At 42.3% G+C, this 19,782-nt stretch overlaps 1 protein-coding gene across 1 annotated transcript in view; it reads left to right on the forward strand.

The window, feature by feature from the left end:
• LOC144824202 (dynein axonemal heavy chain 11-like) overlaps nt 1-19,782 on the forward strand; it is a 3,356,387-nt gene that overhangs the window by 298,534 nt on the left and 3,038,071 nt on the right. Inside the window, exon 13 of the mRNA XM_078683354.1 lies at nt 18,670-18,778. Coding sequence (XP_078539480.1) covers nt 18,670-18,778 — 109 coding nt within the window. The remainder of the gene's footprint in view (nt 1-18,669; nt 18,779-19,782) is intronic.

A 19,782-nucleotide genomic window follows, 5' to 3' on the forward strand; every position in this document is an offset into this window, starting at 1 on the left:
CATGGGCAGCGGCGGTCCCTCCATGGCAATTAGGATGTGACCGCCAGGGTGGCGGTCACATCCTCTATTATTAACATTGCGGCGGGTGCAGCTTCAAGCTGCACCCGCCGCAATGTTAAAAAAGCATGTGTTGCATTTACATGCACAAAGCGGCAGGCACCGCACGGTGCCTGCTGCTTTGTGTACGCAAATGCTGGGGGGTACCATAGGTACCCCCCATGTGCACCCCCCACCCCCCATTCACCCAGGGGGCCCGCAACGGGCCCCCAAAGTGAATGTCCGTATGCTTTTCCATGGCGGAAAAGCCGCCGTGGAAAAGCATATTTACACAAACATCATAATATGGCGGACGGTGTCTCATAGACACCGTCTGCCATGTTATAGCTTTTCCGCCGCGGTCGGAAGCCGACCGCGGCGGAAAAGCGGCGGACGGAATTCCAGACCCACCAGCCATCCTAATTTGGCGGTGGGTCTTTGGAGTCTCCGCCGCGGTTTTTCCGCATCCTCCAGGCCGGCGGACACTTCCGCCGGCCCGGAGGATGCGGAAAAACCGCCATCCTAATCGGCCCCATAGTTAGGAATTAGCATTTACAAAACCTTATTTTACTCACACAAAACCATTGAAATTCCATATATAGTTAGTTGCACTAACTATATATCGCGCACCCGCAATCCACTGCTGATGATGTCACATATTACATCATTCATGACATGGTCAGTGACATCACTGATGACATCACTGATGACATCTCAAATGACATCACTGATGACATCTCATTTGACATCAGTGATCACATCACTGATGATATCATTCATGTGACAATACAATGCATCTCCTCATACTTTAATATAACCTCTGTTACACCCAGTGTTAAATACAGAGTATAATTTTTGAAACCATTGACACACCAATACTAATGACTACATACGCACTCACTGATTCCTACTTCTACACACACATTCACTCATTCACCCATACAATCATTCATACATACAATGACTCATCTTTACAACACTATCATATGCACTCATACACCTATACAGACTCTCACACTCTGCCACTCATCCATGGAGTTACTCACACACCTAGTCAGTCCTGTAAAGAATCAATCACACTTCCATTTTCTAATCTATACAGTTAAACATAGAGCACATAACATTTTCAAACATATACTAACACATACTTACTCTCTTATACAATCATTGATACAAGTACACATTGATCTGCACAGAGTCACACACCTCCCAGCCAGCCACACACACACTCAGTCTCCCATACAAATAATTGGGCAACCAATCAATAACCCATATAGTTACTCACATAGCTACTGATCAACACATGCAGCAGTTTACAGAACAACAGAAATAATGATGCACAAATTAAGACAGTTTAGTCACTAACCCATGCACTTAGTGAGACACATTTAATCACTCACTCATACAGTCAGTCATGCACCTACTAAATCCTTCGTCCAGACACTTATACATCCAATCATTCTTCAATATGTAAGACAAATTTTAACTTTACAGAAACATACAGTCACTGGATGTAGTCATCAGTGATGTCATCAGTGATGTCATTTGAGATGTCATCAGTGATGTCATCAGTGATGTCACTTACCATGTCATGAATGATGTAATATGCGACATCATCAGCAGTGATTGCTGTTTCTCTTGTTACGCTTACCGGGACGCTACCCGGTACGCGAACCGGACGCTCCAAAAACACAAGATGGCGGACTCCCGTTACGCTGCCGGTTAGCTGCCCGGTTCGCGTACAGGGACGCGCCTCTATGGCGAAAAACCGCAAAAAATTGTATTTTTCTTTTTGCCCCGCGGGGCACTTTAATATCCCCCTCATCAATCCTAGGGGGTCAGGAGGGGTCTACCTTGCCCCCTTTCCTTCATTTCCCCCTTCGTTTTTCACCACATCTTGTCTCTCGATCCTACCGAGAGACAAGATGGCGGCCGCTCCGGACTCTTTAGAATGTTGACAGACACCGGAGAGCCAATCAGCTTCGCTTCACGAAGTTCCGTTGTGATGTATTCCTATAGGTTCTGAATCGATCCCCCTATTCCTGACCCTATTCTGGTTAAACAAACCAACAAGTTAACTAGCAGTCAGCCCATGAGGCAGAAAACCCCCATGATGCAGATACCGTTATCTGACGCAGTCACACTACGGCACAGGAACGTGTTATCTGATTAGGTCATAACGCTTGCGATCTAATTAGACAAGCGATATTCCTCCAGCCCCTGATAAGGCATACGGAGTTCTCATAACAAATCAAACCTATGACAACCTGGGCAAAACCCTGCGGCCATTGTTTTGATTTCACCGAGAACTTCAGCAAAAGAATCTGCTAACGAGCAAGTCGTATGACATCCTTAATGACGTATCTATGTCCATCCTTACGTCAATCTCGGCACCTTAAAGGTATAAATATTACCGATATTGCCCTATGCAAACACACGCGGTGGTGACGAGACGGAGCAGCCATACTTACCGAAGCCCAGAGCAGAGCAGACCCCGCTGGCACAGCCCCGCCTTCCTGACGCGCTGAGAATGAGACGCGCTGATTTCTCCTGCCGAGAGATCCAGCACCGGCGCTTCCGGGTAGCCCTCGCAGGCAGCCTGGAATATCGAGACCAGAGAGAGAGATACCATCCCTCATTCATCCTTAATTCCAGGTACAGAACTGAATAACCCCTCGCAGAGAATTCTTTAGTTATTCACTTGGCAAAAACAAACTTAACTTAAACTGTAACTTTCTATTCCCGCCCACGTATTAGGCTTAGGTCAGGTACACGGGGTAGGCGTATTTAGAAACACCAGTTGAGTACGTTTAGTCAAATGTATATGTGTATGTAATATATTTTATTCATTTTAAAACATCTTATGGCTTAGAAACCATATCAATGTTTTTACAGTATTATTTTATACTTCTGCTTTTAATGTATGCACTTTACTTAACTATAAGTATTGCAATAATATCGATCCATTTCTCTTGTATGAGAAAAGAGACTGATCAATAAATAACACCTTTTTATTGGACACGCCCGTCTCTTCCTTTTCTCTACATTCTGATGAGACTAAGAATGCACGTACTGACTGAGTAAAATAAATTGCATTTTGTTCACACGACTCTCGAGATACACTCTTGATTAGGGGAGAGCAAAGTTGTCATGTTCTATGGTTGTCAGAAACTAAATCCCTTCTTGTCTAATCAGGGAAGTTAATTCCTTCCTGAACATTCGAGAAAGTTTCTAGTGAACTCTGAGCTAGCTGGCAAACCCAAAACTTTAAGTCTAATATCGTCAGTAGTAGACCTAGTTAACGTCTGGTCTAGGCCTTTACTATTGAAGGTATTATTCCAATGCGCAGAGCCTATTGGGATAATAGGAACTACACTACATGGCGCCCAACGCGTTTGGAAAGGGCGATAAAACTAACGTAAGACATTTAAAGTAACTCAGTCGTGCTTTCTCACTCAGACCCCTTTCTCCCATAATACTCCAAAGACGTCTGGAGTGGGTAAAAGGTCATATCCGCCAGACCTCGCAGGAGGGAACTCCTATGTATGGTTCTTGGTATAGTCAACGTTGAAGGATACACTGTTCCAAAATATTGTGCATCTAATCTTTGTTTCCATAAGAAACCTGATCTGCAAACAAACAAAATAACCATCCTGTCGGTAAAATGGTAGACAGTGATGAAGAAAGAGAGGCAGTTAGATTAGCAACTGAACTCGCAGCAGCTGATGCTACCATACAGGAAGCAGACCCGGATATAATACTCATCCCGGTCATTAAAAGGAAATCTATAACCATAAAACTTATAGAAAATGGACTGACACCTAGAGGTGGTACAGTCATATTCGTAATTGAGGCACACGAATATCGGCAGACAGAGGTATACTATTCATGGATACATTTTCCAGCAGCAAATCCTGTAACAAAGTACTTCCACTATTACAAAATAGAGGAACCTCCGAAACGTACACTCCTTTCGAGGAGGTGGAAGTACCACTCAAATTTCAAGAGCATTTGCTCTTATTTGATGGCGCCCTAAAACATAATAATCACATCACCAGGCTCTGTCCTTTAGGTAGACCAGGAGCAACGTGGCCGGTCCTAGCCGGATACACACCACATCCAGACATCGACGGGATGTCTGCAGCTAACCTATTAACACAGCTAAAACAATTAATAAAAATACATAGACAATTAGTCCAGTATGTGATGCGGACTTCAACAATTCAGCCAGCGATTAAACTCCCACAGCTGACCCCTCACCAGGGGAACATAAATAAAATTACACCACAGAACATCCAGTCCTGTCTAGGTAAAGTACCGGCTAAACGGGAACAAATACCATTCTGGCTAGCGCAGAAAATCACCCAAATAGAGGCGGTGTTTCCAGACACCACCCCACTAGAAAAGCACAGGATTCTGACTATCTGTCTTCCAATGGGAATCGCACCACACATTGAGGACTGTGACACTTGGGGTACAGTCTTTGCTTCCATCTACACAAAAACGCACGGTGTTCCATCCATTTCGGTAATACCAGATGTGATAAAACAAATTCAAGACGAATACGGTCCAGAACCCGCTTTAACTCTTGGTATGAAATTACTAAAAGACTTCAAGCAGGTCTCGGCTATATTATTAGCCAACATAAAGGGAGAAGCAGCAAATGTGGCGATCCGCCAGAGGTTAAAGGAAACAGATATAGCAGACCAACCAGCTGAAATTGCCAGAATCATAGAAAAATCCTATGAGGAACTAAGTAGAGATAGTTTAGGTGGAATACCTGTAAAACCACAACTAATTGAAAGTCCTGAAAAAATATTTTTTAATAATAATTCAACATCACAGAAAAAGAGCTGTGATGGAAACAAACAATCCAATCCCAAAGAAAAGAAATTCCAGGCCAGAGGAAGGTCTCCTAGGCGAAGAGAGAAATCTCCGAACCAAAGACACAGGTCACCCCAGAGTGACCCCTCTGGGAAAAGATATAACCTTAGAAATAGGGATAATATAAAAAAGCCTGATAGATATCAAGACATTGATACACGTCCCTCTCAATCTTTTCAGACTTCCTCGCAGAAATCGGAAAGAAGAGGACGATCAGAACAAAGAGAAGAGCACGCCAAGTCCAAAGACAAGGAACCTGCTCAGCTAAAAAAGAAATTACAATTTCCAAAAAAGAAGGTAGCCAGCATTAAAATAGTTAACAATGCCGAGAATTCTGAGGACACAACTGAAAAACGGGGAATGGGCTCAGACAATGCTAGACAGCGCAGCAGAAGTGAGCACAGCTCGCAAAGTCCTTATGAATCATCTGGAGACAGTGGACACGAATGAATATCTTCAAGTGGAAACTGCAGACACCAGAGTTAGCAAACCTCACAAAATATACGAAATAACATTACGTATAGAGGGAGATAAGACTAGAAAAATAAGGGGACTATTTTGGGATAATCTCTCCAAGGGCTATGATATCCTTCTAGCTGAAAAAGACTGGCCACCAGAGTTTGTCAGGGATTGCCCTCATGGCGAAGAAGTAATTATGCCTGCCTTCTCAAACCATATCCCAATTCATAAAAAATACACACTTGCTAGAAAGTGGGCAGTGGCTCTAGCCCCTGCTTTATATAAAAATCACGTGGGATGGGATGAGGAGTCTCCTCCTCACAAAATCCAGTTAAAGTCACAACCTACTGCACAAAGGCAGTACCCAATTAAGCAAGAAGCTAAAAACAGGTAAAAGAAATACTAGACCAGCTAGAATACCAGGGGGTGATTGAAACTTGCACCTCACAAATGAACAACCCTTTGTTTCCGGTCTCCAAACCAGACAATTCATATCGTCTAGTTTTGGATTACCGACACCTTAACACATGTTGCAAAACTTTTGCAGTGCAAAATTCGCATAGTGCTGCACTAATGAATAACATAGTGCGCAAAAAATACAAAACAACATTAGACATCTCTAATGGATTCTTTTGTCAAAACATAGCACCAAAGAGCAGATATTTGTCTGCGTTCTCAATAAATGGCACTCAAAAACAATTCTGTCGGTTAGCCCAGGGGTACAAGAACAGCCCGGGAGTATTCTCACCGAGAGTAACAGAATTACTACAAATATATGATGATGAAGCATTATCTTATGTCGACGACATTTACTTAACAGATGATGACTTGGAGACTCACTTGAAGAGAGTGAACACCATAATACTTGGGTTCGCAGCAGAGGGTTACAAATTCAACTTTAAAAAATCCAGAATTGCCCATCTGACAGTCCTGTTCTTAGGATATGAATTATCAAGTGAAGGCAAAAGCCTGGCTGACAATTTCCTAGAGAAATGTGCCGTAATCCAAGCACCTAGAACACTAAAAACCTACAGTCGATTCTAGGCTTCCTAAATTTCGGAAGAACATACATTGCAAATTACGCAGAAAGGGTCAAACCCCTTTATGATCAGATAAAACCAGATTTTAAAAGATCCAATTGGACTCAAATACACACAGAAATTTTGAGATCCTTACAAACAGACATGCTAATTAAAACAAAATTAGAAACACGTGATAACACACGCAATCTTGTGATTCGAGTCATCCCAGGGAGATGCGGCTTCACATACCTGACCTCTAATGAGGGAGAAAAGGTACCAATTGCATTCAAATCACACTTGTACACAGAAGCTGAAAAGAAGTTCAGCATTAAAGAAAAAATTGTTCATGCTGTTCAAACCGCAATAGCTAGAGAAAATGATCAAGCTGACGGTAGACATGTCACAGTCAGAACAGCAGAATCAGCCTTTGAGGCACTAACAACACCGTGTAATTTACCAACAACAACACTGAATCCGGAATGGATACAATGGGTGAACTCAATTACAACGGACAAAGTATACTACTACTTTGATCCAGAACTAGAAGAATTAAAAAATCTAGAATATGAAGAAACATACCCTCTGCCAATCGACATTCTGCCTTTACGACATTACGCCTGTGTAATTTATACAGACGGACATGCTCAACCCCCCGTTTGGGGAGAACAGGCATACAACCCCACATGTGGGATTACAAAAGAAGTGTGGCGCGGAGGTAAACTAAAACCTCTATTAACAAAAACACACTCAGTAGAAACTAATTCAGAACAACAAACTGAAATACTAGCATTGAAAATGGCGCTAGATAATGCGGATCGCGAATTCCCGACACTTATAGTGTCAGATTCATATTACTGCGTCAAATCATATAACAAGGATTTGCAGACATGGATTCAAAACGGTTACAAAGATGACACAGATGCACCAATAAAGCAGAAACTGCTCTGGGAACAAATAGCTCTTTTACAAAAAGAACTACCAAAGGCTCACGTGACACACTCACTGAGTCATCAGCGTGATGGCGTTCACGTTGCAGGGAATTCATTGGCTGAGACAGCCACAGCGGCAGCCACTAAATCGGCACCTGTAGTTCGAAAAAAGCGTACATTAAAACACATTGACGGTGAAACAGTGCTGGCGGTGAAAACGTCATCAAAAGGCGACTGCTCAGCGCTACCGATCAACTATCCACTCAATTATACATACATAATCGATGCAAACTCCGTCCCTTTTGCCCGAATCCCTGGAGTGGGGGATAGAGTAATTCCAAACATGGACAGGAGAAACTTGTTAATCGCAGACGCACATATGGGCGAGGGTCTCAGACACCTCAAACTAAAAGATTCTCTGGAAGAATTACAATCACGGTACTGGTGGCCAGGCATGAGCCTGCGTCACACCATGTTTGTAAAAAACTGCCCAAACTGCAACAGAGATCGCAGTGGGGAGAGAAACAGTTTAATACCTCGTCGTTTTACTCCAGAAAAAATCAAGAGTAAAAAGGAAGGCTTGCGATTAACATATACAGGCTAGTTTCCACTTATAATGTAGATCACCAGCACTCGGCTGACGTCTGGACTGTTATACAAAGATTTGCGAGTCTAAATGGCATATACGCTAAGAGCATGCTACGTTTGACCATTGTTTTCACTCTAGCCCTCCAGCCTGATGGGAAACATGGCCAAATGAGCATAGCACAGCGGGAGTCTTCTCACTTCCTTCTTGAGGGATACAGGATGGTGTAAAGAAAAAACCAAGGCATAAAGCAATCTATAACGGAAAGGATATTAGGTTCGGGAGCTGGGTGGGTCAAACATCTAATAAGTGTCCAACGTAGTCTAAATAACTTGCCAAGAAATTCTCTGAAGGGATTTAGTGCGTACGAATTATTATTTGGAACTAGGATGTTGATCTCTGACATTGATAGTCAGACTTCAGTGGTGAAAGAAAAAAGCTTTGATATCAAAGACCGTTTGGCTATTTTGCAGGACTTAAACAAAACAAGAAAAGACCTGAGCAACATAAAGTTGAAACAACAGCCAACAACCACTGAAGAACCACCACCTGTCCCAGCAAGACCTGTCTGGATTCCAAAAGTCGGGGATCTAGTCAGGGAAAAGATCGCGGTAAAGAAGGAATTTGGGCCTTCTTACAGGAAAGCAGTTCCTGTCTTGTCTATCAACGGGACAAGATCTGTTGTACTACCGCCACTTGCTGGTAAAAAGGAGAACCGAGTTGTATCCATCGACCTGGTAAAACCACAATCATGTGGCCGATAACAAACAGTAGGCCAAGTGGACTCCCAATAAGTAGCCGAACACCAAGGTTTGCTACCAGTACAGAGGTCCTAACGAAGAGGCTCATCACATTCGAAACGCCTACAGAAGAACAACAAGGACTATGCAACAATGCAATAGAACTCAGACCTCTGAAAACCCAAATAAAAACTTTTGGCAGAGACACACCAATCTACAATGAAGTACCAAGCGAAAATGCAGGAAACAGTAATCCTGAAGCAATTGGAACAATTGATAGAACTGCATCCGGCTACTTCATAAACTTCGATGATTCCTCTGAAGGCTTCAGTGAATCAAAGACACAGACATCATCAAAAACCTTTAAAGATAAAGCTAAAGAACTTTTGAAACAACTGAAAGAAACATATCTGATTTCTCCATGGATCGAATTTTGGGTGGGTTTTGGTGCATTTATCCTCATACTTTGGCTCATCATGGTACTTACTTTGGGACGCTTCATTGAGGGAAAATATGCTAAAATGGACACAGCAAGTCAGAAAATCAACTTGATCCTCAAACCACACACATCGTCACACGTCGAGAAAAGAGAACTTTCTTCAGTCAACTTCACAGCCAATCCGATACCGGGTGGGGTAGCCTGGGACAACACTGACTATGAAATTTATGGTCCGGTCGAAATCCTGAAATATCCACACCAAATTAAGATCTCATTGAGTGACTTTGCAAAACCAAGCTCATTTGCTGATGATTGGGACTTCGAAAGCATTAATAATATGATGTCTGACTTAGTAATGTCTGCTAAATTTACCAAACATGATTATTTGCAGGGTTCTACAAATTATGATAGTATGTACTGTTATAACCACTATGGTAACCATTTTTTACATAGATCTGCACAGCCTAGAAATGTTTTAAATTATAATCAATGGGAACATTGTGCAACCCCTCCAAAAGGAAGCTCAAGAACCTTCTATGACAAATATTCATACTTTTCAGGTTTTAACATAAGTAATGCTGAAGCATTTTATTTCAAATTGTCAAACAAGACAGGAACTAAGACCATGATAACAAACACAAAATTGATATATTCGGACTCATTTTTTGAACAAATGAATACTTTTGGTTTTGATTATTGGGACAAAAATGTGGAATTGAAAAGTGTTTGGGGTACAAAAGAATGGCAAGTACAGGGTATAGAATCTTTGTTTAGAGCCTGCATGATCCCAGAACAAATGATATTTTTAAACGACACTGTTCAACAAACTACCTGTCTTGGCCTAGCCAAAATCAAAGACTTAAATAAACCGTCTATTCCAAAACCAACAATGTACAGCAATAGCACTATAGATGAAGAGATAGACGTAAATTATGTATTAAACCAAAACAGAACACATCCAGATTGGAAACAGTGGTTGATCTGGCCCACAGATACTAATAACTGTCAAGACAGATTCCTGAACAAAACACAGGGGTTCAAAATGACCAGGCCAGACCCTAGATATCCCCAAAGACATCACCCAGGGATAATAACCACCTACAGTGTGGGCAAATTATGCCTTCAGTGGCTACAAACTTTCACACTGACAGAAATTAAGCAACACCTAACTTTACTTACTGATGGTGCTGACTTGCGTGATTTCATTTTGGGACCACGCAAACAGCGTCAGAAACGTTTCATAGCAGCCTCTGTATATGCAGCATACAATGAGGCCTGGAAGGTTACTCAAATTGAAACAGCAGAGAGAATACGGGAAATTGACCGTATTAATTTGGAAAAATCACTTTCTGTAGTGGACAATGGGTTAATGACTCTGTCCTCCAGAATTTTTTCTTTGGACAGCATTGTGTCTTCAGCAATCGACATATTATCGCAAGACTTACTGTTATTACAACACGGTCAGTCTCAATTGCGTTCTATTATACAGCTTGGCTGGACGTTACAAAATCTACGTTCAGGCTATGTGCCTTGGCGTTTAATCAACACAACGTCACTATTCCAAATCTTTAACCTTACTGATAGACAAATCAGTATGGCACAAAAGGGTGCTGATTATACAATCTTGAGCATTGAAAAACTCGAAAGATTACCAGTGACAATGTCAGAACGACCTGTCAGTGAATGGATAATACATGGGATAATAAATATTCCAATCTCAACCTTCAGGTTTCAATACTGCCAAAAATATATACAGGCTGGCATGTACGAGAAATTGGGAAAGGGGTACATTAAAACAACATGGAACCTGCCCTATTCACATGCATGTGTCAGTAATAAAGGACAGAAAGTGTTTCTTAGTGGCAATAATTGTGCGATGTCACTAAGCGGCACGCTTCTGTGTAACGGAATTAGTTTGCATGGAGCCTGTGAAGGGAATTCATACAACCTTTCATGTCACCAGCAAGGCGCACCTGCAACAGAGATAGAACCATTCTTTCAAAGACTCTATAATGGGAGTTACATTCTAATTGTAGATCGCAGATGTTGTAGTCTTATGCCCGGGACTCCTTATCTCGTAACTACGACTGCGAAGGTCAAGTGCTGTGGACGCTTATTGTTCCCCAGCTCCTTTCCAGACAGGGAGGCAAGGGCATGGCCCAACTTGAAAATTACTTCTATTCGAATAGATACTTTAAGCAGAATGAAAACAGTGCTTCTTCAGACGCCTACAAGGCTCACGTCATCAAAAGAAACGTATGATCTACAAGTCGCAAGGACGACTGCAGAGATACATTCATTGTTATCGACTAATTCCCCCTTACATTTCGCAGAAATCCTGAATGAAATCTTAAATATTTCTGATACCAATGGGGTCTCAAAGGTATTTAAGACAGTATTTTCGATGGCATTAACACCATTCAAAGCCATACTGGGTATTTTTCCAGATTTCGTCCATTCGATTTTTGGCGGACTTCCCCTGACCTTGGGACTAATTGCAGGAATACTATTCTTGGTCCTTATTTTTCGTTATGGCAACCCATGTCACAGACCAAACTCTTGCGACAAGGGAAGAAACAATCCTAGCCATTGAATACCGGGACCGGATATCAAAAATCCTGGGACTCTCCCGGCTTAGAGACCTGAACATGACTTGGTTTCTATCATTTCGACCAATGTGGCAAAGATGTGTTTTACCTGTATTAAGGTGTCTGCTATGCGGAGAAGAATGCGTGTTAGACACCTGTCTGACGCTACAATCGGATGCGCCAATGGATGCAGAAACATTGTTGAGCCCGATCAAGGTTCACGCTTTGTGCTGCCCTCAACGGCTACCAATCCTGATGACGGCATTCGTGGAAGCTTCACCACTACGATTAAGGGGTAGTGAAGTTCAAGATGAAAGCAGCATCGAACAGGTACGACCTTCTGTCAGCAATGCGAATCAGAATGTCAATGGAGACAATCATGCGCACGAATGCATGGTTACACCTTTTTCCGAGTTAGTGGAACTTTCCCAGGAAGCTGTTGACAGCTTTTTCGAAAGCCTAAATGATATGATGTTCTCACCAGAGCAGAAATAGAGACTTTTGAGCAAGCTCGCACACGGCGTTCCCTGAATTCGGCCTTCAATTTTATAAATAAAGTCACATGAACAATTTTACCTCCAGTTCACGGACAGCAATTTTTCAGCAGCCCCAAAATATTTTTGCATATTTTTCGGGACACTATCTTCTGCTTAAAGTAAGAACTATTCTTAGAGAACTAAGGTTTCTAAATTTTAGATAGCTTATAGACATTAGCTGCCCGCTGGTATGTTCATAAATATTTTATTGTGTGATGGAATGGTCTCGAACTTTTTTTCTGTATTAAGAGCCATTTCATGTGTAGATTCTCATATACCTAATAGCAATAATGTATACAAATGCGTGATTACTTTGGCATTATTCTACAGCTTGAGTGCATACAATACAAATGATTGCAATTTCTTCCGTATATTTGAAATATTTCAAAATGCATTTATGTATTATGTATTTTGGGGTGGTAAGGTATACACTATACTCTATAGTATGTTTTTACTATGCATAGATTAGTAAATATGTCCATAGTTAGCGTGGAGTGGGTGTGATGTATTCCTATAGGTTCTGAATCGATCCCCCTATTCCTGACCCTATTCTGGTTAAACAAACCAACAAGTTAACTAGCAGTCAGCCCATGAGGCAGAAAACCCCCATGATGCAGATACCGTTATCTGACGCAGTCACACTACGGCACAGGAACGTGTTATCTGATTAGGTCATAACGCTTGCGATCTAATTAGCCAAGCGATATTCCTCCAGCCCCTGATAAGGCATACGGAGTTCTCATAACAAATCAAACCTATGACAACCTGGGCAAAACCCTGCGGCCATTGTTTTGATTTCACCGAGAACTTCAGCAAAAGAATGTTCTAACGAGCAAGTCGTATGACATCCTTATTGACGTATCTATGTCCATCCTTACGTCAATCTCGGCACCTTAAAGGTATAAATATTACCGATATTGCCCTATGCAAACACACGCGGTGGTGACGAGACGGAGCAGCCATACTTACCGAAGCCCAGAGCAGAGCAGACCCCGCTGGCACAGCCCCGCCTTCCTGACGCGCTGAGAACGAGACGCGCTGATTTCTCCTGCCGAGAGATCTAGCACCGGCGCTTCCGGGTAGCCCTCGCAGGCAGCCTGGAATATCGAGACCAGAGAGAGAGATACCATCCCTCATTCATCCTTAATTCCAGGTACAGAACTGAATAACCCCTCGCAGAGAATTCTTTAGTTATTCACTTGGCAAAAACAAACTTAACTTAAACTGTAACTTTCTATTCCCGCCCACGTATTAGGCTTAGGTCAGGTACACGGGGTAGGCGAATTTAGAAACACCAGTTGAGTACGTTTAGTCAAATGTATATGTGTATGTAATATATTTTATTCATTTTAAAACATCTTATGGCTTAGAAACCATATCAATGTTTTTACAGTATTATTTTATACTTCTGCTTTTAATGTATGCACTTTACTTAACTATAAGTATTGCAATAATATCGATCCATTTCTCTTGTATGAGAAAAGAGACTGATCAATAAATAACACCTTTTTATTGAACACGCCCGTCTCTTCCTTTTCTCTACATTCTGATGAGACTAAGAATGCACGTACTGACTGAGTAAAATAAATTGCCTTTTGTTCACACGACTCTCGAGATACACTCTTGATTAGGGGAGAGCAAAGTTGTCATGTTCTATGGTTGTCAGAAACTAAATCCCTTCTTGTCTAATCAGGGAAGTTAATTCCTTCCTGAACATTCGAGAAAGTTTCTAGTGAACTCTGAGCTAGCTGGCAAACCCAAAACTTTAAGTCTAATATCGTCAGTAGTAGACCTAGTTAACGTCTGGTCTAGGCCTTTACTATTGAAGGTATTATTCCAATGCGCAGAGCCTATTGGGATAATAGGAACTACACTACACCGTTACGCGTCAGGTACGCGAACCGGGGCGCTGCCCGGAGCGCGCTTACAGATATATATATTTTTTTAACGTTAATTTCTCAAAATCCACTGGAGCACATATATTGAGACCTAGCAAAGGCACATCGGGCTACCAGTCCCTACAATTTTGCCAAGTTTCGTGGAAATCCATTCAGCCGTTCGAGCTAAAAGTGAGTCCAACCGCCCTATGGAAAATTGCATGGGAAAAACGCGTTTTGGGACCCCCCTTTTTTCTCGCCCCCCCTGACGAAACCCCCCCAAATTTTCAGGGGCTGCTCAGAAACAAAATGTGCCATTTTCCTGAAACTTTCAGCCAATTCCGTCCACAAACGCCAAAGTTATTAGACATAGAATTTTCAGAAATCCCATAGAGAAAAAATCCTAACTATATATACCTACTGGCTATCGCCAGTAGGTAATATATATATATATATATATATATATATATATATATATATATATATAACTTTTCTTTCTGTATCTGGATAATTCACACCAAAAGACGGACACGGACCCAAAGGAAGTGCTCAAATTATTTTACTCCATTTGTCGCCATTACGCATTTCGGCTCTGGCGAGCCTTGTTCACATGACATGCCGGAGCACGTATTCAGAGCATTTTTAAAGTGACTGCAATACATTGAAACATCACTTGACCAACCATGCATAGCCAAAATATGAAAACAATCACAGGACATGAATAAATATAATATAAACCCAAGTTACTGGAAAAATAATGAGTATAATACTGAAATATCCAAGAAATTTACTACGTTACTGATGATAACTAAAGTTTCAGCGTGGATAACATGATGCATTAAGGCATGTCTGTCTACCGTGGCTTCCGGCCAATCACCGTAACTAAAATATGCCTACAGGTTCATAAAAACAAAGTTGAGTTTCTCCAAAGATATGGCAATTACCTAACAATACCTGAATGTCGGTCATAGTGTGATGTCAAAAAAGTACTGTGCAAGTCGTGCCTAAAGTGTGGTGTGAAATTATAGCCTTATAACCGCGTTTAAATGAATCTTTACTACATGTAAACTGGTAAGTTGATTATTGATGCTCTCCACATCGTGGCTGCCCAACTGCCTCGGTATCTGGTTAAGCTCATGCAGGAGAGTCGCATGTGGAGCTGTGATATGAGTTCAAATGACACTCGTAGCTTTTGGTGGCAACTAAGTAACCTTGTACAAAAACTTGAATATTATCTCATGATGCAGTAGAATACTGAGAAAATGACCCCAACAGTAGTAAGTAACCATCCTAATATTGAACAGTCCAAGACATATTAGTCTAAATGTCCTCATTCTGTTAGAACACAGAGTTCATGTAAGTCTGTTGAGTGTGTACAGCCGTACATACCTCATACTGACGTGAAAATGTAGCTGTGCAAAAATGCTGTGCAAAGATGCTGAACCCTATATCATATCCTGTGTAGACCTACATCTTGGGTAAAAATACATGCTTCTCAATAAATACATATACAAATTATATAAATATACATATAAATATATAGATATACAAATACATAATAATTGTGGTAATCACAAAGTAGCTGAGACCTTTATTGTTAGATTGATGGAATTCCCTAAAATGACGAGCTACTGGATATGTGTTATCTTAATTTGTGATTGCACGGAGATGTATATATATCATCAAGGTACGTATATTTGGAGTCATGTATATAGTAAGCCTCACAGACTTCCTTATTGTGGCTCCCCTGCCACGGATGTTATGTGCACAACATCCTCTGGCCATGCGCAGTCAGAGGCTATAAATTATATAGGACTAGACTGCACGTATTCTGTGGGCTGCTCACTGTCCCTGGTAAGAGAGTGATATGGCCCAGGCGCATTAGCGCCGAGGCCTGGCCACCACACTGGCAATGAGGGTGGGATGCACACAGTCCTAGGGATTGGCGATTACCCCCAGTGCAACTCCAGTGCCCTGATGGTAACAGATGCCTGTGCAGAGCGGATCCAGTAACTCCACGACTCCGTGGGTGGTGACAGCGGAACAGCGCTACATAGTTTGAGGTGTACCCACCAGTCCCTGCCATTGTGGGGCCAACTCAACCTGGAGTGGCAATCATATTAAAAAAAGCAGAATCAAGTCACCTGTGTCTTCTGTCCATGAACCAACGGATCTGAGGCTGGCACCTCTTCAGAGGGGTTATCCTCAGTTGCCGTGGACCAGCTTACTGCTGTGAAGGCCCTTCCCCCACTGAAGCACACTGCCCAGCGAGACCTTGCCTTATGTGTAGAGGCCTGCAACAGGGATGATAGTGCCTGCTTAATTAGGGGGAGTCCCACCAGCAATACAGACACAAGGGATTTATGTATATTCGGAGCCTGCAATTGTGTTTCAGGAGAGGTCTGAGGGGGGAGGACATATGTTAAAATTAACCAGCATGCTCATAAGAGACTACTACTTAAAAATAAGACAGCTTGTCCAGATACTGTAACTGTGGGAGTCACAATCTATCAACCCCTATCACAAGGAGCATCTGTGAGCACTGTGTAGTACCTGTACACATTAATGCACCGCTCAGAATAGCAAGGAAATATGGCTGATGATGAGAATGCAGTTACCCTGTAGGGGCCTCAGCAAATAGAAATCCTCCAGCAGCATGCATTAGTGGGTGTCTTACAGTGATTTAGTGAATTAATTGACCCGCCACTGCCACCGCTAGCCCCAGATGGCGTACGTGGGTGGGGAGATTGGACAATTATTTTGTCGCCACATGTGAAAATGATGGTGCAGTAAACCACACATTTCTATTACACTACGCAGGTGTAGAAATCTACTTCAAAGTCAAGTCAAAATTACTTTATTCGTATTTCATTTGAAAAACATAAAAGCACAGATAAAAATACATTTCAAGGGCGATAAATAAGGGAGTACGTTTTCTTTACAGCCTAATTGTCGTTCTTAATCTGATCACACATTTTAAATAACTTACTACACACCCCATCACTAATTCATCTTCCATTCATTGTATCTTAAGATATGCCACTCTGCATTGTCCTAAACCATACTGTTTTAGAATCGGTAATAAAAACAACCTCCTTGGTGACGTGTAAAACCTGCAGAATAAAGTAACATGCAATGTTGATTGTATCGAGCTACAGTCGCAAGGACATAGTGCTAAGGTTCGTGACCAATCATTCATCATTTGGAATGTGATAATCCTGTGCATGATACCTAGTCGGAAACGTGTCAATAACATCCAATCAAAGGGGCGTATGACATACGACAGATATGGCTGAATTCCAGTCCATAATAGAAATCTACTTATTATTTGAACATCTCCCCAACACTGGTGCAGCAAATGCATATGATGCGCCTTCGAGAGCCCTTAATGTGCATTTTGATCCAAAACTAAATCCGGATATTACGATATTCTAACTAGGTCAGGCTTGACAGTGCCAAAATGAGTCAATGCCACGTTTTACGTCCGTCTTAATGCGAGCTTGCCTGTACATGCACGCCAGATTATCAGCCCACAGAAATAAGAGCTCAGCTTAATCATGGATGTCGAAACAAGACACTCAGAGGCCTCATATTATGACAACCCAACATCAGACTAGATGACATCTTGATTATGGCAAGATTTCATGACTTATCTGCAGTAAGGGTCAATTAAATGGACAATGCAATCACCCAAACACCCGTCTAAGCTCCAATGGTCAAAGTGGAATGAGCAGAGGCGGTGTACACAAAAAGTAAATCGACAAACCCCGACACCCTCGCCAGCCAAGTCTCACACAAGTACTCTGGCCGTGAAGAGCATTCCCTGGATAACTGCCTTGCACAAGGACACACACGTTCAATTTGTGGAAGACTGTACCACTTTGCAAAGGTGTGCCGCAGTGAATCAATGGGGTAAAACAAACTCCAACGAGAGCAGTTCAACAACTATCATTGCAGGACCTTAAACATCAGGATACAGCCAGACACCCCCCAACAGAGTAGACACTGGCAGGAGGAATCATCATCAGGAGACTAGGAGGAAGTATTCCTCATATCATTTGCAGGAGACCTGAAGCAGAACAGGTGACTGCAACCCACATGTATACTGGAAATTGCCGGATTGGAAGTTACAACCCTCATTGACATGGGGGCTTCAGTAAATGTAATGGGCATACAGCAGTATGAATGTCTCTATCCAAGCGAGGCCAACATTAACCTCGTCCCATTCCAGGATATACACAAATGGGATTTAAACCCCTTTTCCCTTGAGAGGACCAATGAAGGTGTGTGTGAGATCAAACAACCAAGTACTCCAGGCAGAATTCTATGTTGTTGACAAAGAAGCTGATACACTACTATTTCATTCATTTGAGACACTACGGAGGACTTGGGCCTGGTATCATTTACCAGAAAAGTGCAGGAACATGAGGTTGATGAGCTATTGGGCCAATTCCCAGAACTATTCACAGGATTAGGATGTTTACGAGTCCCACCGATAAAACTACACATTGACAAGCCGTTCAAGCCAGCAGCTCTGCACTATCGGTGCGTGTCATTTCATTTGAGACCACAGGTTGAGCAAGAACTCGCCAAGCTCGAGAGGCTAGAAGTGATCGAGAAGGTGTCGCGACCCACATCCTGGGTATCCCCGATGGTGATTGCGGAAAAACTAAAACAGCCTGGTAAGGTGCATTTGTGCATTGATATGCGTATTCCAAATTGAGCCATCAAGCGACACAATAGCTGACCTCAACGCAGTCAAGTGGCCTCAAAATTAGACCTTAACGCTAGCTACCACCAACCCCAGCTGTAGGAGGAAGGACGATCCATTACTACATTTTCCACGCACCTAGGCTTGCGCAGGTTCAACCGATTGAGCTTCGGCATTTTTTCAGCAGCGGATGTGTTCCAGGACTCCATAAGTGAACCGCTTTCAGACATGCAGGGTGTCATGAATGTCAGTGATGACATTTTAATCTACTCAGCAAACGCCAAAGAAAACCACAAGGATCTGAGAGCCATGTTAAAGCACTTGTGGGAGCCAGGAGTCACTCTGCACAAACAGAGTGTTCTTTCCTCCAGATGTCTATGGAATTTTTTGGGCTATGAATTTCACCCAAATTGTGTTGCAAGTAGACCCGAGGAAGTTGCAAGCCATCAAGCAAGCCCCCAATCCGGTCAGTGCCACAGAAGTTTGCAGTTTGTTGTAGATCACTACCTATTGGGGGATGTTCTACCCAACCTGGCAACCAAAGGTAGACGCTCGTTGGACATGGGGCCTGACCGAGGAACAGGCATTCCAGCAAGTGAAGTCAGCCCCGATAAGCAAGCCGACCATGGTGTATTTTGACCAAAAGAAGCTAACAGAATTGTTAGTCAATGCCAACCCCGTTGGTCTAGGAGCAGTGCTCATGCATGAATTTGGGCAAGCAGGTTATTAACGTCAACCAACACAAGACACGTCTAAATTGAGAGAGAGGCTCTGGCCATAAAAATGGACATGTGTACACTTACAATTATATTTGTGTGGACGATCTTTTAGAATAATCACGAATCATAATACATTGTTTCTGTTGTTTCGAGACACGGCGCCTTATCCCCCATCTTGCATCAAACGTTGGGCTATCCAGCTGCAACACTATCAGTTCGAGATATTCTATCAGCAAGGGGCCAAGAACCCGTCGAA

Source organism: Lissotriton helveticus, chromosome 3_1 (genome assembly GCF_964261635.1).
Source record: "Lissotriton helveticus chromosome 3_1, aLisHel1.1, whole genome shotgun sequence".
In the NCBI taxonomy this organism is placed as follows: domain Eukaryota; kingdom Metazoa; phylum Chordata; class Amphibia; order Caudata; family Salamandridae; genus Lissotriton; species Lissotriton helveticus.